Genomic DNA, 21,990 nt, shown 5'->3' on the forward strand with positions numbered 1-21,990 from the left:
AAGCAGCCGAAAGCTAAATCATCAACTCCCTTTCAAGAAGTGTTACTTTTGCCCCCTCCCAATCCTCGGGTTCCAAATATAAGCCAGGCTCTCAATTTAGTTGTTAGTCCTGGCCTTCCAAGTCCAGTAAATTGGGGAACAAGTCCTCTTCATTATGAAGGGGGCTCTCCTATTTCTCAAGTGGGGTGACCTCTGTTGGCCTTTACAGCCTTTTGTTTTTGGGACATCCCCAATGCCCCTGTCTTGAGCATCATAAACAAGGGTTACATCCCCATCCTCATTTTCTGCTGTCAAACACTTTCCACACTGCTCCCATACAAGCTTAAGCCAGTGTGAACAAAGCCTGATGTCTGCCAAAGCAACCGTTGTTTATTACAGTCAAGCTGTCAAAATTCAGCTGTGCGGATGCTGCATGCACCTTTTTGTTTTTATATACATAACCTGCCGTCTATACTCATTTGGACACATTGTGCTTGCTTGGAGCCAGGGAATTTTGCTAACATTCAGTAAAAAAAGCTAAAAGGCAAAAAATAGGGATATGTAATTTTTTAGTTTAGACCTACTGAATATCTGGCTTTGTACAGCCATGGTATCGATTTGCATTTAATACATGAACAGACACCCTGTGCCACATTTAGTCACTAATGACCCATAGTACAAGTCTCACCGGTGCCTTTAAAAATGAATATTCCGCATTTGATTATTTCTGTCTTTTTCTCTTAGCAGTCTGAATTACCTGATGTCAGCAGCAGCTGACAGAGAACAGTAAGGGCAGCTGTCACCAACCACCTATGTGTCATGTGGAGCAGCTATCTCTGAGGCATTGTGCCAGTGTTAAGATGAGGCAGTGGTGATGTAGACTCGCCAGGGACGATAAAAGTATGCTGTATGATTGCTGGGTAATGAAAAAGAGGACATATCTGGTCATAAAGATTACAGCACAGTCTGCACGCTGACAGCCTCTCTAGAAGGTGTGAGACAAGCAAAGCTCTAGTCTATTTTCCAGTTAGAATTTATTGTGTGCCTCTGCAAGGTCTTAACATTTCATTGTGCTCTGCCCAGATTTAAGACCATCAGGGAACTCTGGAGCAAAACTTATTCCCCTCATTCCCTACTCCCCTGGGCTCTGGCGGAGTGTAGTAAAGCAGTGCATGCAGTGTGGTGGATGTGGCCAAAATCAGCTAACGGTGGAAGGATCTTCAAGGACCATTGTGCAACTCAAGCCAAACTTATCTTTTAGTTTTGGAAAGAGTGGAGAGGGATCAGAACACTTGTCAGATGATTATTTCTGTCTGTGCCCCCATTAGGGAGATTCAGCCTATTTGTCCAGTGAATGTTATTAATGAAAGCAAAAAAAAATTCCACATTTAAAGCTGTCATTAGAATAGAAATAGGTGGTAAATCTTTAAGGGGCCCATTCACACCAGAATTGGAAGGAAATCGCAAGTCAACAGCGGGTTTTAACCTCCATTGACGCCTGTCCCTTTTTTTTGCCAATCTTTATTTTAGTTAACTTGTGCTGAGTGGACCTACCTACTCTCTGACAAAAACAAACCTGGTCTTGTTGCCTGAAACTCTTTAAAATGCAACTGATCAAAATGTAATTTGTAGGATAAATCCATAAATGTAAGTGTAGCACCCTATAAGCAGGAGCGCAGCTTGTATTCAGTCTGATACTGATCTAAAGTGTATGCTCATTTGGTTTCCCCTAAGCAATCTATTATCATTTGTATCTGCCTGCTGCTGGGTGTATCCTTGCTACAGAGGAGAACAACCACTAAGGGATTGTTATGAGTATTTTAGAGCTTCAGCTAACGATTATTTTCAAAATTGATTAGTTAGCCGATTATTAAGTTCGATTAATCCGTAAATCGGATAAAACATCAAATCAAATACATTTTAAAAAATGGCTCCAGTGATGGGACTACTAGTTTGTATTGAGATTGTAGTCCATCACAGGAGCAAGCTTGGAGCGGTGGATGTAAAAAAAAAGTGTGGTGTACAATATAGTGAAATTAAAAGTGTCAAATTATACAGCAATGAATGCAGAATGGCATCGGCTATAGAGGAATACAAAAAAATCTCAGCAATAGTACATTATAGCTGGCTTTATTCTGCATTGCGCTGTATAATGTACTATTGCTGGGTTTTGTACTCTTCTATAGCTGGTGGTATTCCGCATGGCGCTGTATAATGCATGATTGCTGGGATTTGTAGTCCTCTATACAGCGCAATGCAGAATACCACCAGCTATACAGGAATACAACAAATCCCAGCAATACATTATACATACAGTGTATAATGCATTGCTGGGATTTGTATTCCCATGTATAATATACAGCACAATGTACCATCAGCTATAGAGGAATCCAAATCCCAGCAATACATTATAGAGCGCCACGTGTGGGAAAGTGCAGGCTTACCTGAGCAGTCTTCCAGCAACTTGTTTCTGAGATCGGGCCTATCTATCAGCGGCTGTCATCCGCCTACACCTGCTCCTCCTTCTTCTCCCCGCGTCCCTGTGCCGATCGTGGATGTGGGCGGTGAGCGTGAGGCGGGGAGGAGGTGCGGCGTGTGGAGCACGGATGCGGGTGGGTCTGGCAGCGGCGAGCATGAGGTGGGGAGGAAGTGTGGCTCGCAGCGTGTGTGGAGCTGTGAACAGGCGCAACTAATCGGAAGCCGATTAATCGATGATTGAAAAAGTTGACAACTTTTTCAATCATCGATTATAATCGATTATGTTGATTAGTTGTTGCCGCCCTACACTATTTATGTCTCCCTGGACAATCACTAGGAGGTTCATGGCCAGTGGTGCATGCTGGAAGAGGACATAGCATGCCTGAGGGGAGGCTGCTATGGACTATCTGGGATGGCTAGTCCTGAAGCCTAGGGAACTAGCCATGTGCTTACACTGAGGCCTGAGTGGGGGGCCCAGTGGCTACTACTGATACCAAGAATTAAGATGACTTCTGACTTAAGTACTGCTTAGCCAGGTGCTCTAAACACAGCTTGCCCTATCTGGCTTAAAGGTCCTAGTCTGTGAATGGCAGCAGCTACTGTGCTCTTCAAAGTAAGGGAGTCTACATGAGCCTGGATGATCCTCACCCTAACTCTCTATCCCAGAAGTTCTTTGATAAAAATTCCTCAGCATCATATCTACAGTCTGGACCTCGCTTTGGTCAGTTGCCACAGAGGGTGGCAAGTGCTATTGGGGCAGCCAGGCTTCTAAAATCTCAAGACAGGATATGGAAGACCCGTTTATTCCAGCGGCTCCTTAGGGGGTGAGCGCTACACAAGTCAAAACTAACTGTTTAATGGACAATTGGGGGTGCAATGGAAGTTTTAGTGTAGAAGGTAGAAATGAAAAAAACTTTTTTAAATAACGGACATGCAATAGTGTAAAAGGGAAGGAGAGCAAACCACTTCATTCCTACAGTCTCCTGTGTCACAGTGTAACCTCCGGGCTGGTTTTCAAGTCTTAACAAAACAAATATGTTTCACAATCAACTTGTTGAGTTAGATTAACTCATCTGCATTTAGGTGCTCAAACGCACTCTACTGGATCTTCAAATACAGAACTCGTCTTACGGAAGTCCTATATTTGCTGAATAGATGAATGAAGCAGCACCAAGCTCCTGTTTAAAGCAGGCAGCTGTATCCATGGCAGATGAGAGATAAATACTTCCCTCGGGTATAAATGATGAGTTGGTAGAACTAGCAATCCAAATAATAGAAATGGTGATAACCATGTGTAGCTGTAGACAGTCTGGCTGAATTATAGTTGGCATTTATCTGGTTAATTCCAGGTGATCTTACATTGATTGTGCCTGCCTGAGTGGGGTGTGACCCTTCTGCAGTGTAGGACAGCCAATGGGGCAGCATTATGAGTTTTTGTGGCTCACCAGCCAATAACTTGTGGTTTCATGGTCAGTGGTGCATGCTGGAGAAGTGGATATATGCTCAGGGGAATGGCCATGTGCTAGTTCTAGTCTAGTTCCAGCCTGCCCCCAGATGGGAATGCTCAAGTTTGGGATATGCTTCGCTAGGCCTCAGGTCCGGAGGAGGCCTAATACTGATTGAGGAGGAGAACCAGGGAAACTGATGGTTGCTAGAGGTTCCTGAAATGGAATGGACCTCAGGGGCAAGTCTGGTGTCTTTCCTACTTAATATCTCATGCCTATCCCTCTTCAGCTGTTGCTCAAATACTCAGTGTCAGCGTGTGCTCCTATTGATCGTGAACTGTGGATTACTGAAAGGGACTGTTGAATCTGCAGTTATGTTCTGTCTATTTTTCCCTCATGGATGTCCTAAGCCCTAAACCTCTCTCCTTGAAGTTCTGAAATAAAGTTCCAGGTGTTGCAGAAAAGCTCCTCTGTATTGTGGACAGTGGCTGTAAGATTTTCCAAGAGATAGATCTCGTTGACCTTAGACCAGTGATGGCGGACCTTGGCACTCCAGCTGTTTTGGAACTACAAGTCCCATGAGGCATTGCAAGGCTCTGACAGCCACAGACATAACTCCCAGAGGCAGATGCATCTTGGGATTTGTAGTTTTGGCACAGCTGGAGTGCCAAGGTTTGCCACCACTGCCTTAGATAGTCAAACATGGTCTGATTTTCATAGTGCTGGGATACACACCTTTGCGGCGTTGAGCAGATGGATAGAGATGGATGATTTATATTGGTACCGTGATAAACTGGTCATGTGCAGTAAGAACACCTCAGGGCTCAGCTCCGGAGCCACCAATTGGTTAACAATGTTTCTCGCCTCAAGCCAGAATTTAGTTAGGGTAGGACAATGCCAGAAGATGTACAGCATAGTGCCCACACCCGAGCCACGTCTCTAACATCCCATCCTTTTTGAAGACAAACCAGGAGACTAATGCAGTAGGACATACTACCTAACAACCTAAGAACTCTACAGGAAAAACCTTTGCTTGCTTTCATCCTCAGGTGCCAGTCGGATTCTACTTTATGTTTCTAGCACAGTATTGAATAATGAAGGAGATGACATATTTTTCTCCAGAATCTTGATCATTGAGATAGTTGTCTTCATCCAGTTATTCCCCACTGACAACCATTAACCTCTTTATTCCTTTCCTGCATAATATTCTGTTTCCACTAATGTTTGTATCCTCTTCATTATGGTTGATGCACATTATTCTATTTACACAAATGTCATATCCTCTTCATTTATTTCTGTCAATGTATGTTTCATCTTTGCTCAATTTCCTGCATTAAACACCAGCGTGTAATTTCAGTGTAAAGTGGAAGTACTAATTCCCCTTAATCCATCACATAGCTTCCTGGCTCCCGTTACTGTGTCTGTATTTCCTTTCTTCATTTTGTCTGTTATATTGATCCTACTCATTCTATTTGGTAGAATCCTGTTTAATGACACAAGATTTTTCCCCTTTCCCAGACCCAGGGAGAAACTGCTGTGGATGCAAATGACTCCAGGTCCAACAGGTCACACAGCACATATATAACGTCTGTTCCATTTTCACTAGTGCTCCAATGTGTAGGTGGGGCTGCAACCTATACACACCATTCCTTGCATTTTCAGATTTAGGGTTATTTCAGAGAAAGGTGGACCCATTTCTAGATGCAAGGTTTGAGCGAGATGAGGAGCTATGTGCAAAAACTAACAGGGTTATTCACAAAAGGGTGAAGAGTTTGGAGAAGGCGGGAGAAGTGAACAATCTAGGACAGGGGTGCCCATTAGGTCGCGTAGTGATCACTGGTAGTTCGCAATGTCCTCTCCTCCCAGCGCAGGATTGGTGCATATCAGTGATATGTTTGATCCTCTGTGCAGGACAAACACTGGAGCGATCAGCTGATCACTCCAGTGTTAGTACTATGTGTCCCCAGTTATGAATGAACAGGAAGTGATTTGCATCACTTCCTGTTCATTCATGACTTTCACAATGGGGAGTAGCATTGTACAGAGGCTCTTCCCCATTCAGAAACTGGATGATAGTAAATAGTTCTGAATGAATGGAAGCCTCTGTGCTTTGCATTCATTTAGAACAGAGGCAGCAGAAAAACAGATTGAGGACTTTGTGTCATCAATTTGTATTTCTATTTTAAATGGGAAATATCAGGGGGCTGTTTAGACCCCTAATATTTCCCCGAAGACCATCCCCCCCCCAACAGTAAAAGAAATATTAAAATAAAAATCCTGGAGCCAGGGCGCTGGGTGACGTTGCACATCTGCTGGGGGGGCCCCAGGTGCAAAAGGGACTGCCTGTGGCTATGCTCCTCTGGTGCTTGTGCGGCCGCTGGCTGAATGAGTCAGACGCCGCAGATGGAAAGGGGCGGGGACACCTGTCCCCATGTGTAACATCGGCCACACGAGCACCGCGGAGGACAGTACGCCGGGGCCTCTGAAATGCACTGAAATGCAAGCCGGCCGACTCCCTGCATACAGGGGCGGGAGGGGAGTGTGTGTTTGTATTGAAGTCAATGGCGCCACAGCCATGCCCCCTGCCCACAGTGCGATCGCCCACACCTGGAACACAGGCACATTAATGCCTGCATTCCGGTCCAGTGTGATCTGCAAAAATAGTGCTTGCAGCACTGTTTGTCTAAAGGTGCCCATACACCTTACAATTATCTGCAGATTTTCTGTGGTCAGATGGAAAAAGTGCAACAGATTGGCCCATGAGGAGATTACTCCATCCACACAGTTGTAGATGGAGGAATCTGTTGAACCTTTTCCATCTGACCACAGAAAATCTGCAGATAATTGTAAGGTGTATGGCCAGCTTGAATGTTTAAATAGTTTTTTCACTCATTGGAAAATGTTCCGTTAGTGCACATAGTTGTGTCCTTTCCGCCACAATCTTTGCTGTGTGTCTTGATTGGAATCAGAGTTTCTTCATATAGCCTTCATTCAACTCTATGAAACTGCTGTAGACTACCACAAATGAAGTCAGGTGGTTTATGGACGTTATACTGAAAGGAATAGAGCCCAGGAGGTGTACAAACGTTGAATTGAAATTAATAGAGTCCAGCGTGTATGGACATTCTCACTTTATAGAGCATTGGTTTGACCTCACCTGGAGTACGTGGTCCAGTTTTGGTCACCAGTATTAAGAAAAGATGTCCTTGATCTGGAGAGGGTCCAGCGGAGGGCAACCAAACTAATTAGGGGAATGGAGGACCAGAGCTATGAGACGAGGCTAATAAATTTAAACATGTTCACGTTGGATGTAAGGAGATTAAGGGGGGATATGATTTTCATGTACAAGATGTTCAATGGCGACAGCAACATTCGCAACAAACTCTTTAAGATTAACTCCGTTACAAAAACTAGAGGACACCACCTAAAATTGGTGGAAAACAAATTCCAGCACAGGGGGTGAAGGGGTTTCGTCACGGTAAGAGCGGTTAGGGTCTGGAACTCACTGCCATCGGCAGTGATTTCAGCCAGGAGTGTGGAATTGTTCAAGATACTCTTGGATGATTTCCCGAGAGACCGTAATATACAGGGGTACAGGTACTCCTAAGAAAGAGATGATGCGCAGACCTATGGGTTGGACTTGATGGACCTATGTCTTTATTCAACCCCAAATACTATGTAAATCTGTGAAGTCAAGGTGGTGGTGGATGTACATGTGGACCAGAAAGTGTACAGACATTCCATGGGAAATAATGGAGTGTGTAAAGCACACCATGCATGGAAGGGCCTGACTGGTTGAATTGCTTAGGAAGGGTGGCAAGGCCCACTACAATTATTACACTAAAAAAAATGGGTTGAAAAAAAAAAAATTTGCAATCCAGGTTCTTCTTTTAAGGATAAAAAAAACCCATTTAAACATGTCAAATGTAAGATGTAAAATGGGAAACTTCTTCTGATATGGCCCTTCTGGTCACAGGTTACTGAATTTATCTCGCACAACTTTGCAATTCCCAGTTTATTTAGCCCGGTGTGGTGTCTTCTATGCATCTTTTGTGACAAATTTTGGAGCAGCAAATTCCTTTTTTTTTTAATGCATGGAAAACTATAGCATTACATTGGACTTTCACTGAGGTCCTACTTGTTAGCGACTGGAAGGGGTTGGTTAATAAGTTCTTCCAGTATACAGGCTAACTGCAACATATGAAGCTAGAGGTCCATAGACCTGTGACGATTACCCTCTGCTCAAGACTTTCATTGTAAATCAGTTTAGTCCATACATACTTGTATAATAGATCCTTTTGCCCAGCCACGCCAACAAGATGACACCCAGGGCCATGGAGAGGTAAACATGTTTATTGGTCAATTCTTGAAGCATGAACTGTTTGCAGCCACACAAAACATTTGTTTACAGTTTACATAATGTTTATATTTTGTTTTATTTCAAATAACAAAAAGCATGTGATTTCTGTACCTTTACAACATGATTATTGATGTCCAACTTGTTTTGTATACCAAGCTCCATATTAACATGTAGCAAATAATATATAGATTAAAAAAAAGATATTTCCATATAACAGAGTCAATGTTGCAGGAATATGTGGTGAGCGATAACATCAGTCCTCATGGAGAAGGTAGTGCACAACACGGGATGGAACAGGGAGGCTATTAATACAGGACAGTCTATGTTTTCCAAGCGCCCTCCGCACAGCAATACGACATAAACTTGACAGGGTCTGTGTACAACCTGAATAAGAGTGAACATTGTTAGTGCTTCAGCTTTACACCCAGATCATAAATTCAGACTTGCTTGCTATCTGTTCCACCTCAATGTTTAACTGCAGCTGGCCCATCCTCTGCCCCTGCGTGTGCAGTAGAAGCCTTATGTGTCCCGGAGAATGATCCAAGGAGGATGGGCCGGCCGCAGGTAAAAAAACATGACAGAACCCAGTATTCAGCAGGGGGAGTAAAATGGGAGGGTAAGGAGTCTTTCTGAAAATGCTGTTACTCTTGAAAGGACCACTATGTCTAAAACAAACTTACTAATATTCATTACATATAAGCTACTGGTAATATTCTATGCACAGGAAAGTTTGAACAACTAAATAGAGCCTGAGGTATGTGGTTAACCTTATAGACGGCATCAATATTACAGGTGGCAGTTTCTTCATTATCTCCTAAAATTGGCCTTCTTTATGTAAAGGTATTATTAGGATATTTACAAATGTTGGTATTTAAAGTCAAACGTCAGAAAAAAATGAATAGCCCATGAGAAGATACAATAACAAAATCAGCTGTGATATTCACCTTCAAACCAGCGATTCTCCCCACAATATTATTTCTGCTACAAGCTGATGGTGAACATCAGTCAACCCACTTCCTCTGACCCTGGGTCATCCTGGCCCTGCCCTGTCCTGGCCTGTGACTGGTACGTGAAAGAAGGAGCAGCAGCAGCAGCAGCAGCACAGTGATGAGCTTATCTCTATGCCACTGTGCTTCTCTTCCTATCAGCATGATTCTTGTCTGAACATGAACTGATTGACTTCTTCCTCTCACACTCTAGCTCGGCTGTACAGGGACAGCAAGTGGCTGATACCAGGTCAGAGTCAGATACTTAACACTGCTTGTATTTAGAGAGAAAAAAACAACAACATTTACTGATGTAATAAATAACTTTAAATAGATCTATAAAAGAGTCTTTGTTGCAGGTGAAGATTCAAATTGAGAATTATTTTTATATATAGTTGTATTCAAATAAAAAGAACATGTAAATATTTCCCAATCACGATGTATGACTGTGGCAGGAGGATATATTTTTATATACATACAAAAAAAAGTACCTGGTTGATTAAAGAAGATAAACAGACTTCTGTAAAAGATGGATTTATTTTTTTTTCAAGAATATATTTTTATTTATTTCATATTATATACAATTTCTTTATACAATTAAATACGTAAAAGAATAGTACCGATGACATCAATATCCAACTACTATCTCTTATCCATTGTTGCTTGTTTAAGTAGTATTTTTAATCACTTCTATGTTAAGCTTAGCCACCTTCATAGATACTATTATATCTGTTATAACAAAAAAACATAACAGGAAAAAAGATGGATTTATTGTAAGGCTATTCACACCCTAATAAAGATGGTGCTGTCCAAGAGAAGATGATGGACCAGCTGGGTGTAAAGGAAGAAGAATGCAAATGCGTGATGACACAGCGACTTCATAACACTGAGGCACCTTGGAGGGTAGAAATAAAGGCAGCCCATGTGCCCGGCGGTCATATTATGTGTATGAGTGAGCACTAAGTCACATTCACTCCCCCGAGGAAGACACTTAAAGGAGAACTATGGGGTTAGGGCTTTCCCCGTTAGTTCTCCTTAGGGTAACGGGAGGACACAAACTAGCGTCCTCCCGTCACCCTAGGCTCAGTATACCGCGAGCTACAGCTCGCGGTATACTGAGACGCCGCAGCCGGAGCGGATCCCGACAATTATGTCTGGATCCGCCCAGCTGCGTGACTGACAGCTGGCTCTGCCTATCTAGAGGCAGAGCCAGCTGTACCCGCCCCCTCCCCCGTCCGTTCCGCCAGTCAGCAGAGAGCCGTGACAGGATTGAGAAGTGAGCGAAAGCCAGTATGTGTTTGCTTACTTCCCGATCTACTGAGCTGACCTGTGACAGTCTCATTGTCACAGGTCGGCTAGAACTATGAGGTGAGTGAAAAGCACTCACCTCATAGTTCTCCTCTAAGTGCCAAAACATGCAGGGTGGATTTATTGTGGGAGTACTTTTTGTTCGAATTTCAGCTGGAAATGTGATGTCTGATAGATATTCAGACACAGGGATAAGAAATTTCCATAGGAAAAGGAACCAGAGTAGTTGTAGAGGAACTGCTATAAAGTGTGTGCGTGCGTACAGAAGGAAGAGATTGGAGGCGGCAGATTTGTAGAGCTAGCATAAGTAAGCCATTTACAAGTATAGAAAGAAGCTCCAGTATATATAAACCATATAGTATAATGAAAGTTGAATATAAATTGAAAATACAGAGTTTGAAGATATTTGCTCATTCAGTCAGTCCCTACACCTCAGAGACTTAGGTTTGGAAAACATCTATTTACAGAATGGCACACAAATGGTGTAATAAAGTGATTGGAAACAATCTTTTTTTTTTGGGTCAATAATCAATAAAAATTGTTTTAGAACCATCAGGGTTAGCTGGGCAGGTGAATTGTGTGCATCACTTTCCACACTTTTATGTCTGGATTGCCAAAAATCCCACGCATCTGTGCTTCAACATGCATGTGAATCCTGCTATGTTTGCCCTTACACTACTATATAGGCATATACTGAGGTGCTGAATGACTGCTGAGGCTCGCACCTAATTGTGGTACCCACTACCCGCTGGTGTAGCCACGGTATCTACAACTCTTATAGTGCATCTAAATCCATGAACAAACACATGATCTGATGCAGTCCTTACATGTGGCAGCTGCGTTTTCTTTAGACTTTTTTTTGTTTCCTGTCCTAGGATGACAACGTCACTCACCGTACTATATATTCAGAGGAGCAGAATTATCGTCCTGGACAGTAAGTGGCTTAGGACTACAGAGCAACCACTCCCCCTCCTCATCTCCATAACGAAGGGGGAGGTGTTCCTTAGAACAATGGTATCGTTAGGAGACTAAAAGGGGGCAAATAAGAGTTCATTATTAAGGTTTACATATCCTTGAAGCATAATCCTTCTAAAGGACCCTAAAACCTCCATAACTAGAAGAACAACTGAGTGTCTGGCTTCCCCACCATGCTTTTTAGATGCCAGCATACCCCTCCTCAAACACACACACACGCACGCACGCACATGTACGTACGTATCAGGACTTACATCTTGCTTCCTTGAAGAGTTTCAGGGATTCTGGGTTTACTTTCCTTCTGGAGTTTTCCACAACACTCGGTTCCTTGCGTACAAGATAAAGATTTGCCCCGTAGTCAATAAGTAGCTGAACAAATGGTTGATCACATCCATGGCGGAGAACTGCCTCCAACAGACAGGATGGGGATGCTCGTGAAAAGTTTGCCTCACATACCATACTACAGCTGTTATAGTCAGGGTTGGCACCAGCCTGAAGCAGGAGACGGAAGCAAGGCAAACTGTCATACGCTGCACTAATATACAATGGTGTGCATGACAATGATGTCAGACATCGAGGGGAAGACTCCAAACCACAGGACAGCTGGTGATCAACGTCCACATCTGCACCGTATCTGGAAATAGGGAAGAAAAAATATAAACCGTTCTTGGAAGGCTATAGTTCACCTTGTATCACATGACCAAGTTTGGACTCCCGCTCTGTCAGAATTCACATGTCCAAATTACCTCTAAACATACCCGTCCTCTATAAGAGTCCCCTCAAATACAGAATATACTTCATGAGGATGTTATTGAACACATTCTTCCCTATGCTCAGTGTTACCTCCTGGACCCCTGATGAGTTTGTACAGCTATCTGGGACTTTTAGGGTAATTTCACACCAGATGCGTTGGTCCGGCGCAGCCCCAAGGCAAGGCAAGTCAAGGCAATTTGCCTTGTCACGCATGGGCACAGTACACACCACTGCATTGTGGTGGAACACAGTGGTGTGCACTGAAAAATAGTACCCCAGTGGAAAATAGTGTCCCAGTGGAAATCTTTTCACCAGACAGGAAGTGAGGGTAAATGTCCAAAAGCAAAACAGAAAAGAAATGCTTTATTTGCTTTTAGTATGGGAAGACTAGTACCCCTGTCAGCTTTTTATTGCTGACTTTTATTGCCATCCCTGTTGCGGAGTCTTTCTTATTTCTTGCCTGGTGAATCTGTCCTCATTAGGACATTAAAAGCCTGCGTAGACTGCCTTAGTGCTTGAGTCAATGGCATCAGTTTTGGATGCTTCTGAGATCATTGAGAATTCACAAGCGGCCATAGACAATACAAATGTGTTTAAGTGGGAAAAAAAGCCTATTGACATCGGCCCTACGTTAGGGAACATTTCCTATGCCTTATGTCACAGATAATTCATCACAATGACCATCATGTATGGAAGGACTTTACCACACTGGAATTACTGTAGCACGCAGACACAATTGATGCGTCTACAAAACACCTCAATCACATCAGATAATCACTTCAATATTCACACCATTGAAGAATTAAGGGGATCACATGATACAGGTTACTGTCCTGATTCAGTTGTTCCCCACTGACAACCATTAACCTCTTTATTCCTTTTCCTGCATAATATTCTGTTTCCACTAATGTTTGTATCCTCTTCATTATGGTTGATGCACATTATTCTATTTACACAAATGTCATATCCTCTTCATTTACTTCTGTCAATGTATATTTCATCTTTGCTCAATTTCCTGCATTAAACACTGTTTTACCAGCATGTTATTTCAGTGTAAAGTGGAAGTACTTATTCCCCTTAATCCATCACATAGCTTCCTGGCTCCGCTTACTGTGTCTGTATTTGCTTTCTTCATTTTGTACGTTTTATAGATCCTGCTCATTCTATGTGGTAGAATCCTGTTTAATGATACAAGATGTTTCTCCTTTCCCAGACTCCCTCTCATGCTCCAGTGTATAGGTAAGGCTGTAACCTATGAACACAGCTCCTTGCATTCTTAGATTTAGAGTCATTTCAGGGAACCCCTTTCTAGCTGCAGGAATTGAGCTACATGAGGAGCTATGTGCAACAACTGAATGTCAGAACCAAATATAAAAGTTTTATGACTGTTTATGTATATTTAAATAGGTTTTTAATTCATAAAAAAATGAGAGTCCACTGTCACAGAACATGTCCTTATAGTTTTCCCACCACTAGCTGGCCCTGATTCCCTGCAATTAGAGTTCTGTCAGGGCACATTGTTAATTGTCCCTTTCCACCAAGTTCTTTGCTGTGTGTCCTGAGAGGCACCACAGAGCCTCTATATAAAAACTGCCCTCACACATCACACACCTAAAGCTGCTCTCGGCACCCTTTCGGCAATCAGCAGATAGAAGGAGCCAATTGGAAAATCTTTGAACGAACAGAGTGGGCAGCCAATGAGCTGCCAGCTCTGTTTGGGTATTCTGACAGCGGCAGGTGGTTGCCGCTGTCAGAATACCTGAACCAAAAGAAACAGAAGGTATAACTCTGTTCTAATCTGTTTTTTCAGCGTGCGGTTGAACAAAAAAAGAACAGTGTATGACCAGCTTTTCACTGTTATATACTTCTGTGCAATCCTAAAGACCCCCCACAATTTACCAATATGTTGTATGGATCCAAAAGCTGTCCAGCTGCAGTACATATGCTGCATGTGATTGAACTTCTATTAAGAGAAAGCGTGAATGCCAATATGGAATTCTCAAGCCATGTCTTCCTCTACCCAACAATCCAATCTGATAACACCCTCACTTCCTTATCACACAGGATAGCCATACAATATCATAGACTGTGTTCATTCATCCTCTCACCTGATGAGCTCTTCTAATATATCAGCTCTGCCCATGCGAGCTGCATGATATACGGGGGAACTCCGATTGTGTGGACTGCCGTTAGGGTCTGCTCCAGCTTTCAGAAGGACTTGCACACATTCCAAGTGTCCATTTTCTGTGGCTACAAATAAAGGCGTTTGCCCTTTTACATCCACTAGTTCCAACTCTGCCCCATGATGGATCAGGAGAGAGACACAATCTGCATGGCCGGCTGTTGCTGCAATGCGTAAAGGAGAACAGGGGAGCCATCCGCTACACCATACTGACTTCTCATTTATACGTCTGTGGGAGTAGGAAGGGGAGCAGAAGACACTTGTCAGACAGTCATTTAAAAAGAAACCTCTCCGTAGAAGACAACTATGTAATAAAAAAACAAAAACAAAACAAACAATTCAAACAGAAATCCAACAAACAAAAGCTGTTTAAAAATGCAATTAAGTCTATTTTTTATTTGTTAGATTTAATTCATGAGTGCAGTTGAGTGCAAAATTATTAGATGTAATCATTATGCACTCTGCCATAAACACTCCAGCTCCTGCACCTGTATACTCCTTATGGGCCAGAACAATTTTTACATCTGTTCTGGACACTGCCAAACAAAAAAGACATTAGCCAGCCAAGTATAACAACCCCCCCCCACGTACACACTCACCTTCCATTTTTAGAAAAGCAGTATTAGGTAGGACCTGTGTCCACTAATGAATTTCAAAAGATTTCTTTTATGGTAAGTACAAAAATGCCATTTTCTTTATCGTTTATGAAGAGAGTTTATGAAGAGTAAATCTAAGACAATTGGCTCATCCAAAAGCAGTTCAACTGAGGTTGGGGCAACACAGCAAACAAAAATCCTAACAAACCCACCAAAACAACATACAGTATATACTCGAGTATAAGCCGAGATTTTCAGCCCATTTTTTTGGCTGAAAAGTGCCCCCCTCGGCTTATACTCGAGTCAGCGTCAGGTGTCTTCTTACTTACCTCGCCGAGCGTCGCGTCACTGCTGCTCCGGTGTGCGGCGCTCCGAGCGGGGTCATCTGGCAGTCTATATACTACATATAGAGTGCACTGAACGATAGATTTACAATTATCCTCTGCTAATGTGAATGGGTTAAATGATCCGTAGTACATGATATGTAGCCTCGGCTTATATTCGGGTCAATACTTTTTCCAGTTTTTTGTGGTAAAATTAGGTACCTCGGCTTATATTCGGGACGGCTTATACTCGAGTATATACGGTACTAAAACTACGGGCTGCCTGCAGCTCAAAGAGCTTCCTGAAGGACCCTACGCTGAAAGTGTTATTAAACCCTCGTTTTTTCATATATCTACTGTTTGCTAGCTTGCTGGCCCATGGCTTTTTTTTTGCCAGTGTCCAATTCTTCCTGTAGGCAGCAGTATAACCCAACTGTCTTATAATTACCACTGATCCAGTGTCTCTTAGTGGACAATAAAAATACTTTTTTAGAGCAATATTCCCTTCCAGTTGAGGCCTGAGACCTGATAAAACCTAACAAGCATCATGTGAACAGAAAACCAGGTGGCAGCCTTGCAAACAGATGTCTGATGCTGAAACGCCTATGAAGCATTAACTGATCTAGTGGAGAGCATCTCAACAGGGGAAGATGGATCCTTGTCCTTAAGCCTAAAGGTTTAAATGAGGGGCGGTCAAATGGGAGGAGAGAAAGAGAGAAACCAATGATGCACCACCATTTCGGCCAAAAAATTGCACTTTTGGCATTTTGCAAAAGTGCCATTTTTGGCCGATATGTTTTGGCGGCTGAAATTTCGGTGCATCCCTAATATTTATATAATAGAGGTTATTTTATTATTTAATTTCTGAGTTTAGTATCGCTTTAAATTTAGGAGTTTTGTTAGCAGACTCCTCATGTACCATGAGTCAGCAAACATGACTCTCAGAGGAGTCCATTCTCCTAAGACGTTAGCAAAAACTGGAGCATGCCGAGAGTGAGAGGGATTATACTAGGCCGCCTTAAAGGTTTGGTTGCCAGTGTCCAATCTCCTGCAGGCAGGAGCAGAGTCTCAAAATTACTTCACCTTGTGTCCCTTAATGAGTGATTGAAAAGCACACTGTTCAAGTAAAACATACTGCACACCTCTTAAGGTGGCCATACACTGTACAACCATCGCAAGACTTTAGTCTTGCGATGGTTGTAAAGTGATTAAAAAAACGTACGATCTGCCCATCTTGGACAGGCAGATCGCACTCTCGATCACCGCGAGCCCGCCCCCTTGAGGGGCGGGCTTCCGATGACCGCAATGCTGAACGGGCAGTGTGCGCGTGCGCACACCGGCCCGTTCGGCATTTGTCTCCCGAGCACCGTTCTAACCAGCCGAAAATCGTACGATTCTCGGCTGATTTTCTAACATGCTCCTTAGACAAAAGACGTGCGACCGTACATTAGAAACGGTCGCACGTCTTCGTTCACACTGTTCGATTCTCGTACGATCGCGGGATTTCCCACGATTCTTGTACGAGAATCGAGCAGTGTATGGGCACCTTTATACACTGTACAGGTGTATACAGGTGAGGCTCCACTAACACTGATTTGTACATCAAACTGAGAAAGTCCCAGTCTTACAGGGAGGAACCACGCTGTCAGTGTGTATAATCCCCCTGGCAGCTCATTTTACTTGTGCACACTGTCTCAGACATACCTTAGAAACCTCTCCTCCTGAAATAGTGTCCTCAGTGTATCAATATCCCCAACACAAGCAGCATTGTGTAGCAGCGTGTCCTGACAATGCTCCAGCTCATGGTCACAGTACTGGTCCTGCAGCCAGGCTTTCAAGTTGCGTCCTGCAAAAAGCCAAAGAGTTGCAATGCCTAAATAATGAACAGACTTGATAACAGAGTAATCATACAATCTTTCCTCCTCAAACAAAAAGCACCCAGGAATGCATGCAAATAAAACTAGAATTAATAAGGGGGATTATATTTTACAAGTTACTGCAATGGTCCCTCTGTAGGCTCATGTGCAATCTGTGACCCATATGCATTACGTTTCATTTTGGTTTTATAACTGTGCAGCTTGCAGATATTATCTTCCAGCTACCAGCCATATGTTCTGTCGGTTATTAACATATTGGGTAGCACAGAATAATACCCTGTGGTGTACTGCCAGCCCCAGGGCAGAGATTCTGCACTTGTCATTACACATGTGCCACAATACACATAGGAAACAGACCCTACTGGGCTTCTAACATTACACTTGGTGCCCAACACTGGAACTAGCCATTTTACGGTGAATAGTAACTCTATAACTAGCAATAAGTATATATAATATATACTAGAGGCCTTCTTAAGAGAAAGGTTTCCAAACAACACATTTAAAGTGTATTTCATTTTTGCAGCCAAATTGGGATAAGACCTACTTAATAATTTGTTACATGTTCCCATTCACACTGCATAAGATAAACAAACACTTATATAGTGGCGTTTTCTCAAATCTGACTAAAAAAGTGGGGAAACATCTGTTACAAATGGACAGTACCACTTCAGATACATTACACTTTTATCTACAAATCTACCAGAGGTTCTCTCCATTAGGAGTTTGCAGAATGAGAATTCTGTTAACCTGAGGCGCTCTGATAGAAGTTACCATTCTCAGGTTTTCAGTGCACACCATAAGACTGGGTTCACACCTGAGCGTATTTTTATGCTCGTTTTTCAGCTCGTTTCACTGGCGGTATGATTTTTTTCCCCTTTATTTTCTCTATTTAAAAAAAAAAAATATATATACCGTATATACTCGAGTATAAGCCGTCCCGAATATAAGCCGAGGTACCTAATTTTACCAAAAAAAACTGGGAAAAAGTATTGACCCGAATATAAGCCGAGGGTGGGAAATGAGGCAGCTACTGGTAGATAGATACCAATAAAATTACATTAATATTTATTTAAAAGAAAAATAACCTAGCTCTGTAAGTGGAAAAGGGGGTACAGGGCTACATATCATGTACTACGGATCATTTAACCCATTCATATTAGCAGAGGATAATTGTAAATCTATTGTTCAGTGCACTCTATATGTAGTATATAGTACATGTACATATAGAGTGCCTGCAACAATACATTTACAATGATCCTCTGCTAACATGAATGGGTTAAATGATCCATAGTATATGGCTACATACAGATCATTTAATCCATTCATGTTAGTATAATTGTAAATGTATTGTCTGCACTGCACCTAAATTAGGACCCGGAGACTGCCAGATGACCCCGCTCGGAGCGCCGCACACCGGAGCAGCAGTGACGCGACGCTCAGCGAGGTAAGTAAGAAGACACCTGGCGCTGACTCGAGTATAAGCCGAGGGGGGCACTTTTCAGCCAAAAAAATGGGCTGAAAATCTCGGCTTATACTCGAGTATATACGGTATATTTTTTTTGTTTTGTTTCACTTTTAAACTTCCCACCGGCTCCGCCCCCCTGCGACGCGGCTGCTCGCAAGGGACGGAACCCGGAAGTCAGCAGCCGCCGGAAGACACAGCGGGGATCGCAGACAAGGTAAGACCTGTACGCTGCATTCCCGAGTGTGGCTCGGGGGTTACCGCTTTGTTAACCCCGATCCACACTCGGGAATACCAATGGAAACGCGCGGCAAAACGCCACAAAGAAGCTCCTGTACTTCTTTGGGCGTAGGGCGTTTTGCAGCACGTTCCTATGCGCTGTAAAACGCCCAGGTGGGAACCATGCCCATAGGCAATCATTGGTTTTCACAGGTTGAGCGATTTACAGCGTGTACGAACGCGCTGTAAAACGCCCAGGTGTGAACCAGGCCTAAGAGTGTAACACGGGTTGGGAAATGGTTGCCCCCGTCGGAGCCTTCACACACAGGTCATTTGATGGCCAAATCAACCAAGATGGCTAATCTACCAAACTATATACACATCAGACTGTTATCACAATGAAAACCCAGCATGTACCTGTAAGATGTCATCAATGGCGGGGATGCAGATATATCCTCAGTCAGCTTTCTATGGACTCAATGCTTCTTAAAGTGTTTTGGTATATTTCTAAAAGTTTTTCATAAATGTTTATATATACTACAATAAATGTCATCTCTGTGGGGTGTGTCAGCTACATTTGTCTTCAAGTGGTTATACGTTAGAAGAAATGGGATTTACAAAAACATGAGAAAGTAGGTTACCCCTAAAGCTGAATGCAGCTATGTAGTCAATAACTTTATTGAAATGTCAGAAGTAGACATGCGCACAGGCAAAAAATTCATTTTGTTCTGTTTTCATTCCGATTTTGCGTTATTTAGTTTTTTGGGATTTGGGTCCGAAAGTCAATTCGTTTTGGGATTCGGATGAAATTCGTTAGCGGTAATCTGTACGAATGTTCGTTTGTTGGACACATTTTCATTGCAGCAAAGTGACATTAAAAAAATTTTTTTTTTTTTTACAGTCTGCAGAAGAGAAAAAAAAAAAAAAGCGTGAGGTTCCCCCCAATTGATACCAGTCCCTTGATCTGAGCACAGGCCCGGCAGGGCAGGAAAGGGGGGCGGCGATCGAGCGCTGCTCCCCCCCCTCACCAGGCCATGTGCTTCATGATTGACGCTGGATTACATCGATGGAGCCATTTTTCCTAAATGAAAGGAATAGTCAAAAATCGACTGTTTTTTGTTTTTTTCAATTAAAGGATTTTTTCTAAAAGTGTTGCTTGTTTACTTTGAATTTTAACCCTTTAGTGAATGGGTAGGGATACAAGTACCCCTTACTCATTCACAAGGGGGGGGGGCGGCATCTGGGTGCTCCCTTAAAGTGGTTCCCCAATGCAAATAAGCCCTCCTGCCCGCAAACCCCCACAACCACCGGGTCAGGGTTGTGGGGAACAGGCCCATGTCCCCATCGGCATGGGGACACCCTCCCAATGCCGAGGGCACGTGGCCTGGTAAGACGTGGGGGGGGCACTCGATTATCCCCCCCACCCTTTCCTGCCCTGCCTCAGCTAGGATCAAGGGTCTGGTAGGAATTTTAGGGGGGAGCCCACATTTTTTTCTCCCCATCTTTTGGGGGTGGGGTTCCAACCTTAAAATTCCTACCAGACCTAAAGGGCCTGGTATGGATTTGGGGGGAACCCCACGCACTTTTTTATTTATGGTATCAATTGGGGGGGAACCTTACGCTTTTTTTTTCTCTTCTGCAAACTGCATATAAAAAAAATATATATATATTTTTTTTTAATGTCACTTTGCTGCAACGAAAATTTGCCCAATCAATGCACATTTGTACAGACTACCGCTAATGAATTGCGTCCGAAATTTCGGATTTGTTTTTTTACATAGTATTTGAGGTTGAATAAAGACACATGTCCATCAAGTCAGCGGGGTCGTGCCCAACCCCATCTAGTAATCTGTCAATTCGTTCCGCAATGTGTCGAACACGAGCCCCCGGCAGGCAGCACACTGTTCGACGCTCACGGTTCCGATGACAGATTACCCTGTCAGTCCGCCTGATGTCTCCCACCACCATTCGTCATTTGGAAATTCGGATACATCCGAATCTCCGAAAAAAAATGTCTGAAACTAATCGCCCATGTCTAGTCAGAAGTGACATTTCATTAAGTTCTATGGGCACCGTGGGATGCGGGCGGTTTACCACACTGCATTCCGCTGCCAAGAAACAAAGTACTGCATGCAGTACTTTTCTTCAGCACACACCGCAGCAATGCAGTGGTGTGAGCTGTGTCCATACGTGACAAGGCAGATTGTCTTGTCTTGCTTTGGGGCGGAAAAGTTCTAAATGTAAAACAAAAAGCAACATAAACAGTGCGATGTGCCAGGATCAGTGTGTCAGCAAAACTCCTTTACCTCCTAGCAATTTGTGCACACTGCCTACGGTGCCAGCGCAGTGCAATGTACACTCCCATCATAAGATAGCAAAGGCGTGTGGTGCCAGAGCATGCGAGCTGGAGTTATAGCATCAGTGGCCACACAAACACCCCACTAAATCAGTTGCGGCCGGGGCATTCCCCGCCTCCTTGTTAGGTGTAGCTGGGGGTTGGGAATGCCCCGGTCTAAGCTGATAGGGAGGAGGGGAGTCACTGACAGTTTTGCGCAGGCTCTGGTGCACTCAGATCACACGGCACATCCCTAACACATGCTGGTATATAATACAGATAACAGCACCCATTGACCATTCCCAGAGCTCTCGGTGACAAAGTCTCTGATCTGTTTAATAAATATGAATAATTTTAATGTATAAAGAATATAACAGACTTCATTTCATGAAATGTCCGGACTTGAAATAGCAGAGCCCTCAGATACAGATGGATGGGGCACTGGGTTCTTTGGTTACACCTGTGGGGTCCCCATGATTAGCAGCGTGAGGCGTGCACAGGAAGTCTGCGGGGACATGCACACTGCAGGCGCTCTTACCTACTCTAGGGGTGTCTCTAATACCCCCGCCTGTCCCATCAGAGTCCTCCTCCATCCGGAATCCACCCCGGGGATGTGTCTGTAATCACACTCTTCCCGGTGGGTGTGCCAGTGCTGTCTCGGCTCTTGCCGTAGCTGATTGGACGTTGCTTGTGTCAGTCAAACAGATGATCA

The 21,990-nt window shown here is 43.4% G+C and overlaps 1 protein-coding gene across 2 annotated transcripts in view; it reads right to left on the minus strand.

Annotated features, from left to right (window-relative positions):
- Positions 1-21,929, minus strand: part of ASB1 (ankyrin repeat and SOCS box containing 1) — a 26,438-nt gene extending 4,509 nt beyond the window's left edge. The window contains exons 1-5 of one of the 2 annotated variants that reach the window (XR_001941651.1): positions 21,817-21,929; positions 17,090-17,231; positions 14,393-14,695; positions 11,786-12,165; positions 8,504-8,646 (exon numbers count right to left, since the gene is read on the minus strand). Coding sequence is in view for 1 of the 2 variants with exons in the window: in XM_018564615.1 (XP_018420117.1) it covers positions 8,516-8,646; positions 11,786-12,165; positions 14,393-14,695; positions 17,090-17,231; positions 21,817-21,871 (1,011 nt within the window). In the remaining variant the exon portion in view is untranslated. Of the gene's footprint in view, positions 1-8,497; positions 8,647-11,785; positions 12,166-14,392; positions 14,696-17,089; positions 17,232-21,816 lie in introns of both variants that reach the window. The other variant, XM_018564615.1, reaches the window with a different exon arrangement.
- Positions 21,930-21,990: the final 61 nt, after the last annotated feature.

The sequence above is a fragment of the Nanorana parkeri genome, unplaced genomic scaffold, assembly GCF_000935625.1.
Source record: "Nanorana parkeri isolate BGI_ZX_2015 unplaced genomic scaffold, ASM93562v1 scaffold765, whole genome shotgun sequence".
NCBI lineage: Eukaryota > Metazoa > Chordata > Amphibia > Anura > Dicroglossidae > Nanorana > Nanorana parkeri.